Source organism: Plasmodium yoelii, assembly GCF_900002385.2.
Source record: "Plasmodium yoelii strain 17X genome assembly, chromosome: 13".
Taxonomy (NCBI): domain Eukaryota; phylum Apicomplexa; class Aconoidasida; order Haemosporida; family Plasmodiidae; genus Plasmodium; species Plasmodium yoelii.
The window spans coordinates 1483534-1499662 of NC_036185.2; the positions used below are offsets into that span (position 1 = coordinate 1483534).

At 21.2% G+C, this 16129-nt stretch overlaps 3 protein-coding genes across 3 annotated transcripts; 2 read left to right on the forward strand and 1 right to left on the reverse strand.

Moving 5' to 3' along the window:
- Positions 1 to 1312: 1312 nt before the first annotated feature.
- Positions 1313 to 3873, forward strand: PY17X_1332400 (conserved Plasmodium protein, unknown function; the record flags this gene model as incomplete). Its single annotated transcript, XM_722852.2, has 2 exons — positions 1313 to 3264; positions 3456 to 3873. The coding sequence occupies 2 exons, from the start codon at positions 1313 to 1315 to the stop codon at positions 3871 to 3873; spliced, it is 2370 nt and encodes a 789-aa protein (XP_727945.2).
- A 37-nt stretch (positions 3874 to 3910) lies between these two features.
- Positions 3911 to 4715, reverse strand: PY17X_1332500 (zinc finger protein, putative; the record flags this gene model as incomplete). Its single annotated transcript, XM_022957140.1, has 5 exons — positions 3911 to 3946; positions 4063 to 4187; positions 4299 to 4358; positions 4512 to 4604; position 4715. Coding segments are annotated over 5 exons (315 nt in total).
- Positions 4716 to 5936: 1221 nt separating this feature from the next.
- Positions 5937 to 15326, forward strand: PY17X_1332600 (conserved Plasmodium protein, unknown function; the record flags this gene model as incomplete). The annotated part of the gene is made up of 5 exons (XM_022957141.1): positions 5937 to 14348; positions 14539 to 14634; positions 14749 to 14856; positions 14955 to 15029; positions 15177 to 15326. The coding sequence occupies 5 exons, from the start codon at positions 5937 to 5939 to the stop codon at positions 15324 to 15326; spliced, it is 8841 nt and encodes a 2946-aa protein (XP_022813607.1).
- Between the last annotated feature and the right edge of the window lie 803 nt (positions 15327 to 16129).

Genomic DNA, 16129 nt, shown 5'->3' on the forward strand with positions numbered 1-16129 from the left:
AATTAAAATTAAATATTTATTTATCTTTTTTAAACCATTTCCTTAAAAAAAATTATGTTTAAAAATAAACATTTATATACTTTTTTTTTATTTTTAAAAAAGAACAATTGATTCATTATTTTTTAGTATAAGCTTTATAAATATCCGAGTGGTTCTCTATATAAAAAATAATATTGTAAAATTTTTTTCACTATTTTACTTTCGTAATTTTAATAAGATATATTTATATTTTATTCATCGATTTCGTTCAAAATACAATTTATCAATTTATTTCAAATTATATACATACATTTATTATATATATTTTTTATATCTTTATTTCCAAAGAAATGTCATATCAAAATAATTTGGGGATTTTTTTCCTGTTCAATACCTGTTCTCTTTTTTTGTTTGTTTTTTTTTCCCAAATAATCCTACTAAATAACAATCAAATAAGTTCTATTCAACAAAATTTATTTTAAAAAAATATTAAAAAATCCTTGGCGCTATTTCTGTGTTTAACTATTTTAAATACTTTCCCAAAGAATTGTTTCCACCACCATTAAAACTTTAAATGATATTACAAAAAATAATATCTCGCACTTTCGTTTTTTTCTCTTTTTTTGCCTACATTATTATTTATTTAATTAGGCATTGTTTGTATTGGGGAGTGCATATGGCACGTATAAGCATCATTACTATCTATGGGATATATGTGGTATCTATATTTCATTTAGCCTCCTACGCTATCAATTTATTATATACTCAAGGGTACTCTATTAAATAAAAATTGGTATATGTTTTATTTAGGGTTTTCTATTTTCGTTTTGATGGATAAAAAAATAAGTCTTATACCTTTCTATAAATTATAGATATTTAAAAAAGGGAATATATCGTATTCTTTGATTTTATCATATTCCTTACATTTCTCTATTCAATATTAGCATAAGAAGTTTTTTAAATTTATACTATGTTCTATTCCATTTTATTTTTGTTTTTTTTTCTAAAATTTTCTTTGTATATTTTTATATTTATAGTATTATTATACTTTTTGTCTTAGACAAAATACAGCATAAAACGCTTAGATATATAAAAAAATGTGCATAAAAATAATATAATAAAATTAATGTAAGAAACAGAAAAGATTACGAATTATTATTATTATATGATAAAAATTTTAGTTTAATGTTTATTTGGATTTTTGGCATGCTTTAATAATAATTTTTCCCATGCCTTCCCTTAAAATTGAGGAAAAATAAAGGTTTATATAAATTCTGTGTTCGTATAGAAAAAAAGACCATTCACAAAAAATAAAAATACATCTATAGTTAAAATGAAAAAGAGGATTGAAAACATCCAAATTAATGATGAAAAGAAAAAGAACAATTTAAAAAATATAGGGGAGAAAAATGAGAAAGGTAAAATAAAAATAAAAAAAAAAAAAATACCAAAAATTAAGATTGAAAATGAAGCTAAAGTTGAAGATATTGAAAAAAAAAACGATATATTAGACAACGTCAGAATAAGCACATATGATGAGTATGATGATAAATTAATAAATAAAATGGGTTCTTATATCGAAACGACAAAAGAAGGAATAGAAACTAATTTGTTTAAAAAATATTATTCTCTAAATAAAAACGTTCCACTTTTTTATATTGATATAAATATATACAAATGTGTATATAATAGTTTTTTTACTAAATACATACATAATAAAGAATTAAATGATACACATAACGGTGTGAATTACAAAATAAAATCGTTGTATTTTTACAATATCCTAAACAGTAAATCTATAAACATTATTTACCATTTTTTTAAGGAATTTTTTAAAGAATATGAATTATCAAGTTTTCAAAATTGCTGTGAAATGTTTCAAATGACATATTTATTTTTTTTCATTCTGTTTACTGATTATTATACAATAAGTCCCAACATGCGAAGCTATTGTCTAGAAAATTTTAAAATCCTTTTTATTCTGAAAAATTATCTCTTTAAAAAATATATAAAATATACTAATAAAATTCTATTTAAAAAATATATCTTATTAAATCAATTGGAAAATGATATAAAAAAAAACGACTTTTTTACTATTGAAAATAGTATAATAACTGAAATATTAAATTCAAATGATAAAATACAATTTGAAACTGCAACATTATATATGACCCCTTCGAAAAAAACATATAACATGCATTTTGTAAGTTTACTCATAAAAAATAAATCTTATGAATATATTAATAATCATATTTTTATAGATTTATTTAAAATTAATATATTTACTAATCAATCATCTTTGTCAAACTCATCTTTGGATGCGTCTACTAAAAATACAGAAAAGGTAGAAAATTGTTTTGGTGAAAATAATAATACACATTTTTCCAAGGCTAATACTATTAACTTACTACCTATAGATGAAACAAATAATATATGTTCTTATGTATTTGAAATAGAAATACCTTCTTATATTTATAATGATCATTGTATGGAAATTTTTTATGTTCAAGTGAACCAAAATGTGAAACAGTTGAATTTATCGGCCCCAGAAAAGTTTCTGCATTTAAATAAAAAAAATGAGATTGGTGAAACTGTTTTTATTGATAATATGAACGACACAATTAACGATGATGATCAAGTTGAACAAAAAACAAATAATTGTATAGAAGACGAAAAATATAATAAAAATGAATATGATACCTTAAATTCCCATGATAAAATAAATTTAATTAAAATAGAAAGCGAACAAGTTTCAATAAATAATAAACCATATTTAAAAATTTATAACAACAAAGTTGGTAACTATTATATAAGCTTAAATAGTATAAGTAACTTCCCTTACACCAAATGGGAAATTACATACATTCAAAACACTGTAATTATAAAAATACAAAGCAAAATTGCTAATCAATTTATTTTTCACATAAATAATGATGGTATAATATTACAAGACAATGGAATTGGCGTGCTAAGTGACATATTTAATCAGCCATTAGACGTGTATGCATTATTATTTTTAATGAAAAAAAGAGGAATTAATTTGTTGGTTACTGATGTAGAAATTGGAAAAATGAAAAAAAAATATGATTATGATTTTAATTTTGATAATACAGAAGAAAGTATAATTAATGATATATTATTATGTTTTCGATTTATTAACTTCTATTCTTCTAATATAAAAACGGTCGAATCCAAAACTACTATCAATATAAAAGGAAATGCTAACTTTCCTAATAACCCGTTTACAGATTTAATATTTATGGAATATGAATCGCGTTTTTGCAGGTAAAAATATTTTAAAATGGTGGGAATATACATGCTTACCCACACGACACATATACAATACCTCACAGACTCTTATAATAGAATAGGTTGATGCCCAATGATATATTTTTAAATGTTAAATGAATATAGAATTATTAGTATTACTATTTCAACATGTCTAAATTAACTTAATTTATTTCTTTTTTAAATAGGATTTCCAAAATGGAAAATGAAGAATGCGAAAAAAGGCATGGAAAAAATTTATCCAAACATAAATCTATTTTGTTTTGTCTATTTGAATTATGCGAATTAATGTTATTAAATAATAATAAAAAAGAAAAAAAAACATTAAATGAATTTAACAAACAGGAAAATGATGAAGAAGATACTAAACAACATATAATGATGTTTCAGTATTTTTTAACAAAAATATTGAAACATAATAATATTGAAAAAATTAATAAAGTGGTGAAAGAAAATATGAACTTAAAAAACATTTCTTTACAAAGTGATCACTATGATCAATTTTCAAAAATTGAATATATCGATTTTCTACAATTAGACCAAACAACTTATTATTTGAATTTATTTTTGAAGTTTACAAAAATAATTTCCTTCACAGATATTTGAAGAAAGGTCATGCTCCCACACCATGAATATAATTAAATTACAAAGTAATTTCAGCAGCTCGTAATGCATCCTTCTGAAAAATCAAACAATGAAAAGGTACATGCCGGAATATATAAATATTGCAATATTATCCATGTATGTTGAACAAATAAGTGATCATGTATGAGAAATATACATATAAAGGCTTACATAAGTATATGGCTTTTCATTAGCCATTAGTTTTACTCGTCTCTTATGTTTCTTCGTTTTTTCATGTTGTTTCATTGCGTCATCATTTATAAAGTAAATGTCACAAGCATAGCATTTAAATTGTCCTATAAAAATGTTATTAATAAGTTTATATTATTTGAATACATACCATAAAGCATAAATAATATATACTAAATAGTTATATGTAAACTTATATTTCGGATAGTTAAGCATACCACATCCTTTTTTATCTACATCATACGGAAGAGCAGGTTTAGTATGATAATCATTATACACTGTAAATATAATTTATTAAATAAGGGGAAATCAAAATAAATATAGCGGTTTATTGTATGCACATCATAGAAGCATAATATATCAAAATAATATCGAAATTCCAGTTTTAATTTCATAGCATAATGCTAAATGTGCAACAATTCTTTTATTACCTTCGTCAAAGTCTCGCTTCCTTTTTCGAATTTTTAAAAATTTACTATTTATGGTATTACGAGGTTTTTTTTTCTTTCTCGTTGACAGTGCCACTAGAAAAAACATCGAAAAAAATAAAAAAATGGAAATAAATAAATAAATATCCAAAAAAATACTATTGTATGATAATTATATACAAATACTTGTGAATAAAAAGATATACTTTTTAATATAAGCCCGCCGTTATTTTTATTCTTATATTATTATTATTACTATCGTTTTTAATTTAATAGTTTTTTGTCAGTTGGCAAATTTTATAATTATATAAAAAAATTATAATATCTTTTTTAATTAATATTCCAATTTTGTGGTTATATTTTTTTGTATAAAAAATTGTACAAATACGTTCGTGAATAAAAAAAAAAAATATATTATATATATATTACAAAATACATATAAATGCAAGGCGTACATTTAAATATTGCCCTTTGAAGTATGCAATCAGCTAATATTTTGTGATTAAAAAATAAATCAAACATTATTCGTGATTTTTTACTTTACTCTTTTTTTATTTTTTTTTCCGCTGTTTTTGTGTTTATTACATTTTTATACATTTACCTTTTGTGATGTATTTACGAAAATGTTAAAAAGGGTATAATTTGAAGTTTCATGTCATTCATATTTATCTAATGATAAATTTTATTTATTTTTATTCTTTAATTATCAAAGAATAAAATATATGTTTTTTGTATACATTTTTTTAGTATATTTTGAAATTAACTATTATATATATGTTTCATTTTATTTCAATTTTTTTTGAGTAATTACAAACAACGCTATATATTAACATTAGACCTGTGATAATAATACTGTGTATATACTTTAGCACACTACATATGTTTTAGGCCTATTAAATATGTAAGCATATTCTTTAATATACTAGAAATAAATTGATAGAAAACTTCTTTAAAGTCATTAGTATAACAAAAATAATATTATTATGGGATAAGATATTTAAGAGTTTAATTAGCATATTCCAAAAGTTTACAAAATCTTGCGTTTAATTTGTTTTTTTGTTACTACCATTGTTTATATAAAAATGTAATAAATAAGAATATGAACAAAAAATATAGAACGCATATATATATAACTAGTGTGTATATGTGCGTCCTTAATTAGTTTATATTTGCATAAACTTATCCGAACCGTATTAATTATTTTATCACAGCATATATACATGTTGGATAAAATGATAAGCATTAATGTGAATTAATTTAAAGGGTAAAATAACACATTAATATTTTCTTAACAAATCCTTATTATAGTAATTTTGAAGGCTAAAGTGCAATATTAGCTATATTTTATTGCACAACAGTAATACAAAACAGATGATCATATATAATATACAAAAAAACACCAAATAATGACAGTATTAATAAATAAAAATGATGAGGAATTATTCTAAGTATGATGATAAAAGGAATGAAACTGATATGGATTGGGATTATATTATTAAAAAGGATGATAGCGAATCACATGTTTTAAGTAATGAATATGAAAATATATATGATTCTTCTTCATCAGATGAAGATGAAAATGTACATAATAAATCAAAAACAGATTTAACAGAATATTATTTATATAATGAAATTAATAATCACAAATACAACAATAACATTTATGATTTCTATCTGAATAAATTTAATAATAATTTCAAGGAAGAAAATAAAAGGAATGAATCACATAATAGTGTTTATAAGAAAAATTCAAGTTTTATTAAAAATAAAGGTTCAAATAAAGGTAAAATTGATAGCCTTAAGAAATTAGACAATTCAGATAACGAATTTGATAAAAATCAAATAAAAAAAAATCATAGCTTAGAAAAGAAATACAATAGTCATTCAGTATATAACAGTAAAAGCAAACAATCAATTTTTAAAAATAAAGGCATAAGAAATACTGAGATAGTGAACGCAGAGCATAATAAGGATATTTATGATTTACCCAGTGAATTAGTGTCAAATAATTATACTAACAAAGAGGATATAAATACGATACCAAAAGATTATAATATTAACAATAAAAAATATAGTGAACATACTGATACAAAAAATGGAGTTAATATATATTTAAATACTCTTATAAATAAATGCGATTATACAATTTCTTGTTATATGTATAAGAAGACAAGTGCAACACATATTTATAGAAAAAGAATAATAGTGTTAAAAAAAAAGTTTTTAATTATAAACAAATTTAAGCAAAATATCAATAATATTTACAAAGTTGTAAATCGAGATATATATGATATATCTCATGCAAGAATTAGTGATATATATAAAAGTTCAAATAACATATATAAATTTACTATTTATGCAAAAAGAATATGTATAGATAATATAAGTTCCAACTCAGATAATAGTAACTTTTTTTCATTAAAAAAAAAGAACGCAAAAAGAAAAAGCAAAGATTATTATAAAATATCAAATGATGGGTTTCATTTTAACAATGAACAAATTCGGTTAGCAAATCATAACCTGAATTTAATTACTGAATTTATTAATTTGATGAAAATAATTTCTATATATGGGTCTATAAAAAAATATATGAAAATATTATTTTTTAAAAGTACACAAAATGGTTTTTTAAAAAATTATGGATTGTATTATTCTTCTCCAATGTATTTTAAATTCTTAAAAAAATATTATAATTCAATGATGCACAATGTCTATAACTATATATATATAAACATATTAAAGATAAAAAATATAGAACAAATAAAATATAGTTATATATACGCAATAATAGATGTAAACGATTTTTTGTATTATTATAAATATGAATACAATAAAGACATGTTTATACCGCTTTTCTCAGATAAACACAACAAAATTGTGTTTCATTTTTATACCGACCTTGATATATATTTAGGGTATTTTATATTATATAGTTATGAAATTGAGAAACACATTTATTTTGATTTATATCTAAACAATGGAAAAAGGAGTACCGAATTGTATAATTCACATATGAGTTCTGGTGCTTATAGAAATTGCCAAAAAAATATTAATAATAATAATATATACAAAAATAGTTATAATGATTCATTCTACAATTCTACAAGTTCAAATACGACAGATAATTTGGGATTCTCTATAGATAATAATAAAGCTGATTCAAAATTATTAAATGAAGATTCATTATTGAATCAAAAAAATATAATTTTTGATAAGAATTATTTCTTTGTAAAAAAATTAACAAATGACCAAAAAAAAAATGCACCAAGGAATAGTAAATATGTATATGATTCTACAGATGATAATTTTTATGTACATATATTTATATATAAAAGTAAAAACCGATTCGAATATTTATTACCTCAAGAAAATAGCGCAAACATGCTTGGCGATAATGAAAATTTGTCTATGCCAAATAATAATCTAAATAATAATTACCAGCTAATTAGTTTATTTTTAAATAATGTGAAAAGAACAATGCAAATCAAAAATCGGGTTAATAAATTTTTAGATAAATTAAATGATATTTTTGAATTTAAAAGTTTTCCAGTTTCTATTATTTCATTAATATATATATTTTTATGTTCTTATTTTAAAAATTATATACACATCATATTATTATTAACAATCATATTTTTAATTTCAATAAATAATGAAAAAAATTATGATACGTATAGATATCTATTATTTCAATATCCTATATTATATTTATTTTTCCCTCATAATTTATTGTGTAAAATATCAAATAAATCAAATCTTTATCATTTGCATACATTTGTCCATATGTTTATATTGAATAAATTTCCAATATTTTTTCAATATCTTTATAAAAATTACAGATGCAAATGCCTATATTTCTTTGCATATACTCCTACATATTTTGGTAAGTATTACAATAGTTATTTTATTTCAAATGAAGATAATGATGGGATAAATAAAAACCGTATATCTCTAGATAGAATGATCAAAAGAAAATATTATGGGAAAAAATGTGTTTATAAACATTCTAACAAAAAATACAATAGTCCAGACAAAATTGAGTATTTAGAATCTCATACAATTAGAAAAAAAGAAACTTATGAAAATTCCAGACAGAGAATATTTAGCACACTGGTCAAGGGAAGTAACCATATTGACTATAAAAACAACAGCAATAGTAATTACATAACTAATTATTCTGAATTGAGGGGTATAAAGGAAAATAATATAGATAATCATGATAGAAGATATTATAGTATTTCAAATGAAGTGGATCAGACAAGGCATCCTAATAGAAGAGATAATAATGACAATGTTAATGGATCCACGGAACATTCTAAACTCCTTTTTGATAGATGTGCAAAAAATGATCAGTATAATAATAATCAAAAGTATGATATATTGAATTCCTCAAGCAACAAACATATGAATGATAATCAGATAATTAACATTTCGAGAGATAAACATGTTAAAGCTGAAGATATAGATAAAGAAAAAGGAGAAAATATAAAATGCAAAAAGGAAGAAAAGGTAAATGATAATATATTGAACAACTTACGAAAATATTTAAAAGACAAAAAAAATAAAATAATCAATAACACAAAGAAAAAAAGTGGAAATAATTTAGAAAATGAAAAATATACAAATGACATGACCTATTTAAAAAACAATTATAATTATTTAGAAGGGTCTAATACTAATATGAATACAAGTAGCAAATATAACACAAAATTTTACAATAAAATGTTAAGAAATAGAAAAATACACAATCTGATTAGTAATAATAAAAACCAGTTAATGGAGTATTATGATTTGAGAGAATATAATAATAAAAATTTATCAAATAAGCATACAGACAATTATTTAAATAATATAAGTGAAAATTTATATTCAAATAATATTAAAGATAAATTATATCATCAAGAATGCCCATTTGATGAATATATAAAAAATAGAAAAAATAATATTTTAAAGGAAAATGTCAATCAAGGGAATTTTATTCCATCTAATATATCTGAAACATGTAATACATTAAATGTTAAGGATCAAGAATCATATATACATAGAAATACTTTTCTTGTTTCAAAACATGATGACTACAAAGAAGATACTGTAAGTTATAACAGCGATGAAAAGTATTATAACAACAATGACACATACGATAGTAGTTATAATTGCGATTTGCAAAAATCATCAAATTCATTTAATGTGAATGACGTTATGTTGGCAGATTTAGAAGTAAAAATTATGAACAATATGAGAAATAATTATTATCAACCTAATAATGAAAATAATACAAAAGAACAAAATGATGATAAATATGCATTACATGAATTATCGCGTAAAAATAATACTAATAATAACTTTTATTTCGAAATAAACAATGAAAAATATTCGATGGATTTTCTTGTATATGAAAAAAGTTGTTTTCAATATTGTAAACCCTGCAAAAGTTCTATTAAAAGTAGTAATATTAATTACATTGGACAAACTTATAAAGAACGTAAAAATGGCAGATTTAGTTCGAATGAAATTTTATGTAATCTTGAAAGTAGTCATAATGAGTATAATATAAATAGAAACGAAAGAATTAGCACAAATACAAAAAATAGGCATAGCAATTATAATTATGATAACAAAGATAACGTAAATTTCTTATTTGGTGATAAGCACATAAATCAAAAAAATAAAATAAAAAACAAAGATGGGCTAGATAAAAAAAAAAATATAAAATTTTCCGACTATTATATAAATATCAGTACTAATGATTCGTTATATAACATTGTTGAATATTTTCCTAAGTATTTTTACAATACTATCAAAATAATATGTATCAACATAATATTAATTTTCATTTATGTCCATTGTTTGCTCATAATTACTGTGCATGGTGGGTTAAATAATGATTTTCCTTTATATGTATATTTTTTAAATAAAATGAAAAAAAAAGAAAAAAAAACGGTAAAACAAAAGGAAAAGTCTAATAATTCAGTTAATATTAAAGAAGAAAATGCAAAAATTAACACAAATAAAAAAAGTGAGGAAAAAAATTATACTTCAAATTTTTTATTCAAACCAAAAAGAATATTTAAAAGATGGAAACAGCAAAAAAAACATATTAAAATTGATTTAAATCAAAATTTATTAAAGAGCTCAAATGATGCAAAAGATGTCAAAGCATTGGAGAACAATGTTGACCCGTTAAACAGTAATCAAAAAATACATGAGACCGAACAAATATTATGCAATGAATCATCTGAAATTGGAAAACATAAAAAAAATAACGAAAAAAATATGAATACAAATGAAACAAACGAATACAACAATGATGAAACAAAAACTACAAAAAGTTCATTAGATATAAAAATTAACACTTCTCAACAAAATGTCAGTGATATCAAAATAGGCACAATATATAATCCAAGCCCAAATCTAGAAAAAAACAAACAAACTGATGCCTATACGTTATTTGATAATAACGATAAATACTACATTATTTATCATTCTCCTGAAAATATATATAGTAATAATAATAGTTATAATAACAGCAATTATGACGATAAAAGTAATAACACTCTTGATAATGCTTTGAATGATAAGATTAGGAATCCTCAAGATAATAATAATAAGAACGGTGGCAATGATGGCAATAAAAATACAAACAATTCCAACATAATAAATCAAAGAAACAATGCTGATATAACTTTGAATATATATGACAGTAATAATAAGAAAATAAATTGTGAAAAAATAATGGGTAATTCTTCAAAAATATTAAAAAAAAATGGGTTGTTTCATGAAAAATTTCATTTAAAAGATAGCCATAAATCGGGAATGAATAATGAAGGTGAAAAAAACGTGGATTTACTAAATTATAAAATAAAAAGCCCTCAAAATCAAAAAGAAAATACACTTAATGATTTATCCAATGATAGTTATATTGATAATGGCGATGAACATGATGTTAAAGATAAACTTCATGATACTACAGAAACATTAAATGATAATCCAAATGATTTGAATAATGGGAATGATGATAATAGGGAAAATAAAAATAAAATTATGAACATTTTTGGAAAATTAAAAGATATAAAAGAAGAAAAAATTACCAAAATAAAAAATATTTATAAATCAGAAATACAAAAAAGAAAAAACGAAAAAATTAGTGGTATAAAAAGTGGTTTTGATATAATTAAAAATAAAATTAACAGAAAAATTGCTAAGAATAATTTCAACAATGATAGCAGTTTTTATAAAAATGAAAAAAAAAAAAATTCTCAATCAAATATTGAAGATGAAGAATCTTATAATACTCTAAATGACAATTGTCTTGATAATTTATCGAGCAATTTATATTCTGATAACGAATTCTTACAAACAAATAATTATAAAGAGTTTGCATACAAAGAAAAAGAAAATAAGTGCAACGATAATATAGAACATAAAAAATTGATTATAAAAAACAATAACCCTGATGATAAGAAAACCCTTATCAATAATACTTCTAATTATATGAATAAAAAATATAAAGTTCAAAATAGAACCGACATCGAAGGAATATTAGACAGAGATTTACATTTTGATAATAACAAAAATTCTCGAAATAACCGCCTACGAAATATTACCAATAATATACATAGGTTGATAATTTATGGAAATGATAAAAATAAATTTGATTATAAAAATAAGCACAATATTACCCTTAGCAAAATGCGTAGTATATCATTAAATATAAAAAAAAATTCAATAGAAAAAAAAGTAATGCATTTAGAAGAAAACATAATGAATAGAGGGCCCATAAATAAGAATTGCGAAATATCAATGAAAATAAGCAGGGACATTATCCATAGAACCAATAATATAACTAAAGAATATAGTAAAAATAAAATAAAAAATAAAAAATCAGTGGATTATATTAAAAAAATATCTTCAATAAATTATAATAGTAATGTTGATGGTGTAGAAAATGATACATTTTCACTAACTTATAGCAAAGAATTATTAGGTTTAAAGGTAAAAGGACATAGAAACCATTCACATTTTAGTTACAAATGTAAGCATTTATATGCTATAAATGCAAATATTTCATATAAAATTTTAAAGGGCTTACAAAAAGATAATTATGGACTTAAAAATATTCATGAAAAAGGACATTTTAGTGAATATGATATGGCGGCAATTTCTAAAAATGGTGGTAAAAAAAATTTAGATTATATAAACAATATGCAAAATTATTTAAAAAATGTAAATGTGGAAGATATTAAAATGAAGTATAGTGATGATTTGAATTTTTTAAAAAATGATAAGAATATTCAATATAATAGTATGCTTTATAAATCTATAAGTATGGAAAAGAGTGACGATGAAAATAAAAACCAAGCGAACGATAAATTAAATGATATTGAATATAAAATGAATTTGTTAAAAAAAAAAGGAAATAATCTCCTTGATAATATGAAAAAGCAATTTAAAAAATTTAAAAATAAAAACAACTATTTAAAAGATAAAATAAAACAAAAGTTATTGAGCAAGCAACCTATGTTATCATATGATATATATAAAGATGAAAAAGACAAAATAGCTTCTTATGATGTAAATGTATCAAATATAAACAATACAAAAAACGAAAAATCTGAAAGGACGGTTAAAAATTCACAAAATTTTAAATCTGTTTTTCAAAAGAATCATGAGAGTTTCCACAACTTTTTAGAACAATCTCTATATAGTAACAACATTTTTAAAAATAAAATTAGCACAGATTTAAAAAACGAATTTCAAACATTGGATGATTACTTTAAAAACATAAAAAATAAATTTAAGTTATTAAGTAATTCTAATATAGCTTATGAAATGGTTAGTAATATAACCAGAAATGAGCAACGAAAAATTTACATAAACAAATTATATAAACGAAATTTATCAAATTTGGAATTAATACATAATAATAATTGGAATAATTTAAATTCAAGAGAATTATTAAAAGGTTTTACACAAAGAAATAAATTATTTTATCAAAATTGGAAACTTAAATATCTTAGCAGTACGATTAACGCTTTAAACCTTAGTACTATCGAGAATAACATAGAATATTTAAATTCTTTAAAAAATTTTTATAATTATAGAAGTCTTAGTTATTATGAAGATCTCAATGGGAATAACAAATTTATTAAGGGAAATAATATAAAGAAAAAGAACAGAGAATACCATTTTTTTACGAAAAAAATAAATAATTTTAATAAATTTTTATTGAATAAAAGAAATTATTATAATTCAATAGAAAAAAGTAGTATATTCCATAAACTTCTTTATGGTGTCTTAATATTTATAATTAACTACTTTTTAATCTTTACAATTTTATATGTTTATATTCACGATATATATAATCTGTTTAAATTTTCAAAATACATGTATTTAAAAGCAAAAAAATATGATAAGAAAAAGAATAAAGATTTCAATAGCATTGTCAAAATAATATATCAGAAAAACATATTTTCTTCGAATGCCAATTCATTGTATACAAATAGACATAAAAACATATATATGAAAAAAAATATTTTTGCACAAATATTTGTTCAAAATAAAAAGGAAAATATTAAAATGAATCAAAAATATGACCAAGAATATAGTGAAGAAGAGGGCGAGTTTTCATCAGATAATGGACATGTGAAAAAAAATGAATTTAAAAATAATTTTCTACCAAATAGGTATTATGAAGAAAACAAAGATAAAAAAAATATTCTCACTGTATATAAGAATGCCAAAACAAACCTAAAAATATTTATGCATAAGCATATGATACTCAATCTTTATTTAGAGAAATTTCTAAATTTATTCAATCACAAAAATTTTAATTTGACAAAGGTAAGCCTAAAAAATGCACTCAAAGAGAAATATATACAAATATATTTTTTTTATGAAAATTATTTCCATATACACTTATTGTCGTTTTTATAATGTTCAATAAGACCCCCTTATTTATTCATCTATTTGATTACTTTATATTATATCGCACATTTCACATTATTTGATTTATTCCCTTTTTATGGAATAGGTTGTCATATCTCTTTTGGTCTATATTTCAATTTTATTACTTCCAATAAAATTTCACCATTTGATTATACTCAAATTGTTGCATATGTATTATAAGGTAAGAATAATCGTAACATCTATACAATTCTTATAAAATGTTAATATTTTAAGATATAATAATTTCCAAATATATGATTACACATTATCAATGCTTTGTTTGATAATTTTTCAGGGGTACTTGAGACGATACTACAAAAATGTTATCATAAATAGTATATTGGAAAACATTAGAAATGCTAAAATTAATTTGAAGTTATACAAGCCCATTTGCTCCTTAAATGTAATTTATAGAACAAAAAAATTATATATGTGTGTACATATTTATATATATAAATGTAGATAGTGATATAAAAAAATTTTTAATTTATTCTTTTGCAGGATGACGAATGTTGTATGTTAATTGAAGAGATCAATAAAGGGTGTAACATCTCTTTAAATATATCACAGTTTAAGGTAATTTTATTTTTTATTAAAAAATAATAATAAAATATTAATTAATAAATGAATATACACACACATGAATATGTAAATACATTCACATTATGAAACATAGAAATAATCATTTAAAATTTTTTTTTATTCAATTGTAATTGTTTGTAGGATATTTACGATGAATACGACTTAGCAAATGTGATTATACAAAATTTAAAAGAATTTGTGGAGTCAAAAAAAATAATAAGCCATGAATGGAACATTAATTTATTGAATCATTCACCACATGATAATATAAGCACTATTAACCCTCGATAGTGTTCCTTATGAAAATTTATTTTATTCTTAAAATTTGTAAATATATAATATTTTTGTTTAATTTTTAAATATTTACACGCAATTTGTTATATTTTTTCGATATTTTCCTTTATATATATATTCTACACATTTTACTTTTTTTTGGCTGTTTGTTTGAATTTTATTTATATAATATTGTTTTAAATTTTTTATAAAGCCAAAATGCTATTATTCAAACGTCCAACCAAATTAATACCCTTTAAAAAAATAATAAAAGAAAATTACTATTATTATATTTTTTTGAAAGGTAAAAATATATTTATATATATTACACAGATGCTGAAATTTTTCTCATTTTGTTCCATTTACTTATATTTTTTCCCAATTTTATTAATATATGAATTTTAATAGAAGTAAATAATTTGAAATTTCATATATTAAAAACTTGTGACGAATTTATAGAAGTGCCTTTACAATAATTTATTAATAATATATAAAATAATATAGATGTAATAATGTAAAAAATTATACATTGACAAAGCAATTTTATAATTTCAAAATGAATGGAATTACGTAATGTTAAATTTTACAAATATATTTGATTATAGAATTTGAATTAATATTTTTTTAAGAAATTTAATAAAATAGCAATAAATTTTATGTGTGTTTATATATGTGAGTAATTTATCTAATGTTACATATCAATGAAACATGTAATTTTTAACATGATTTAATTATGATGTTATTACATATAAAAAATTGTATTACAATGTTTAAAAAAATTATTGTGTAATTTATTTTGCATTTAAACCACTATTAAAAAT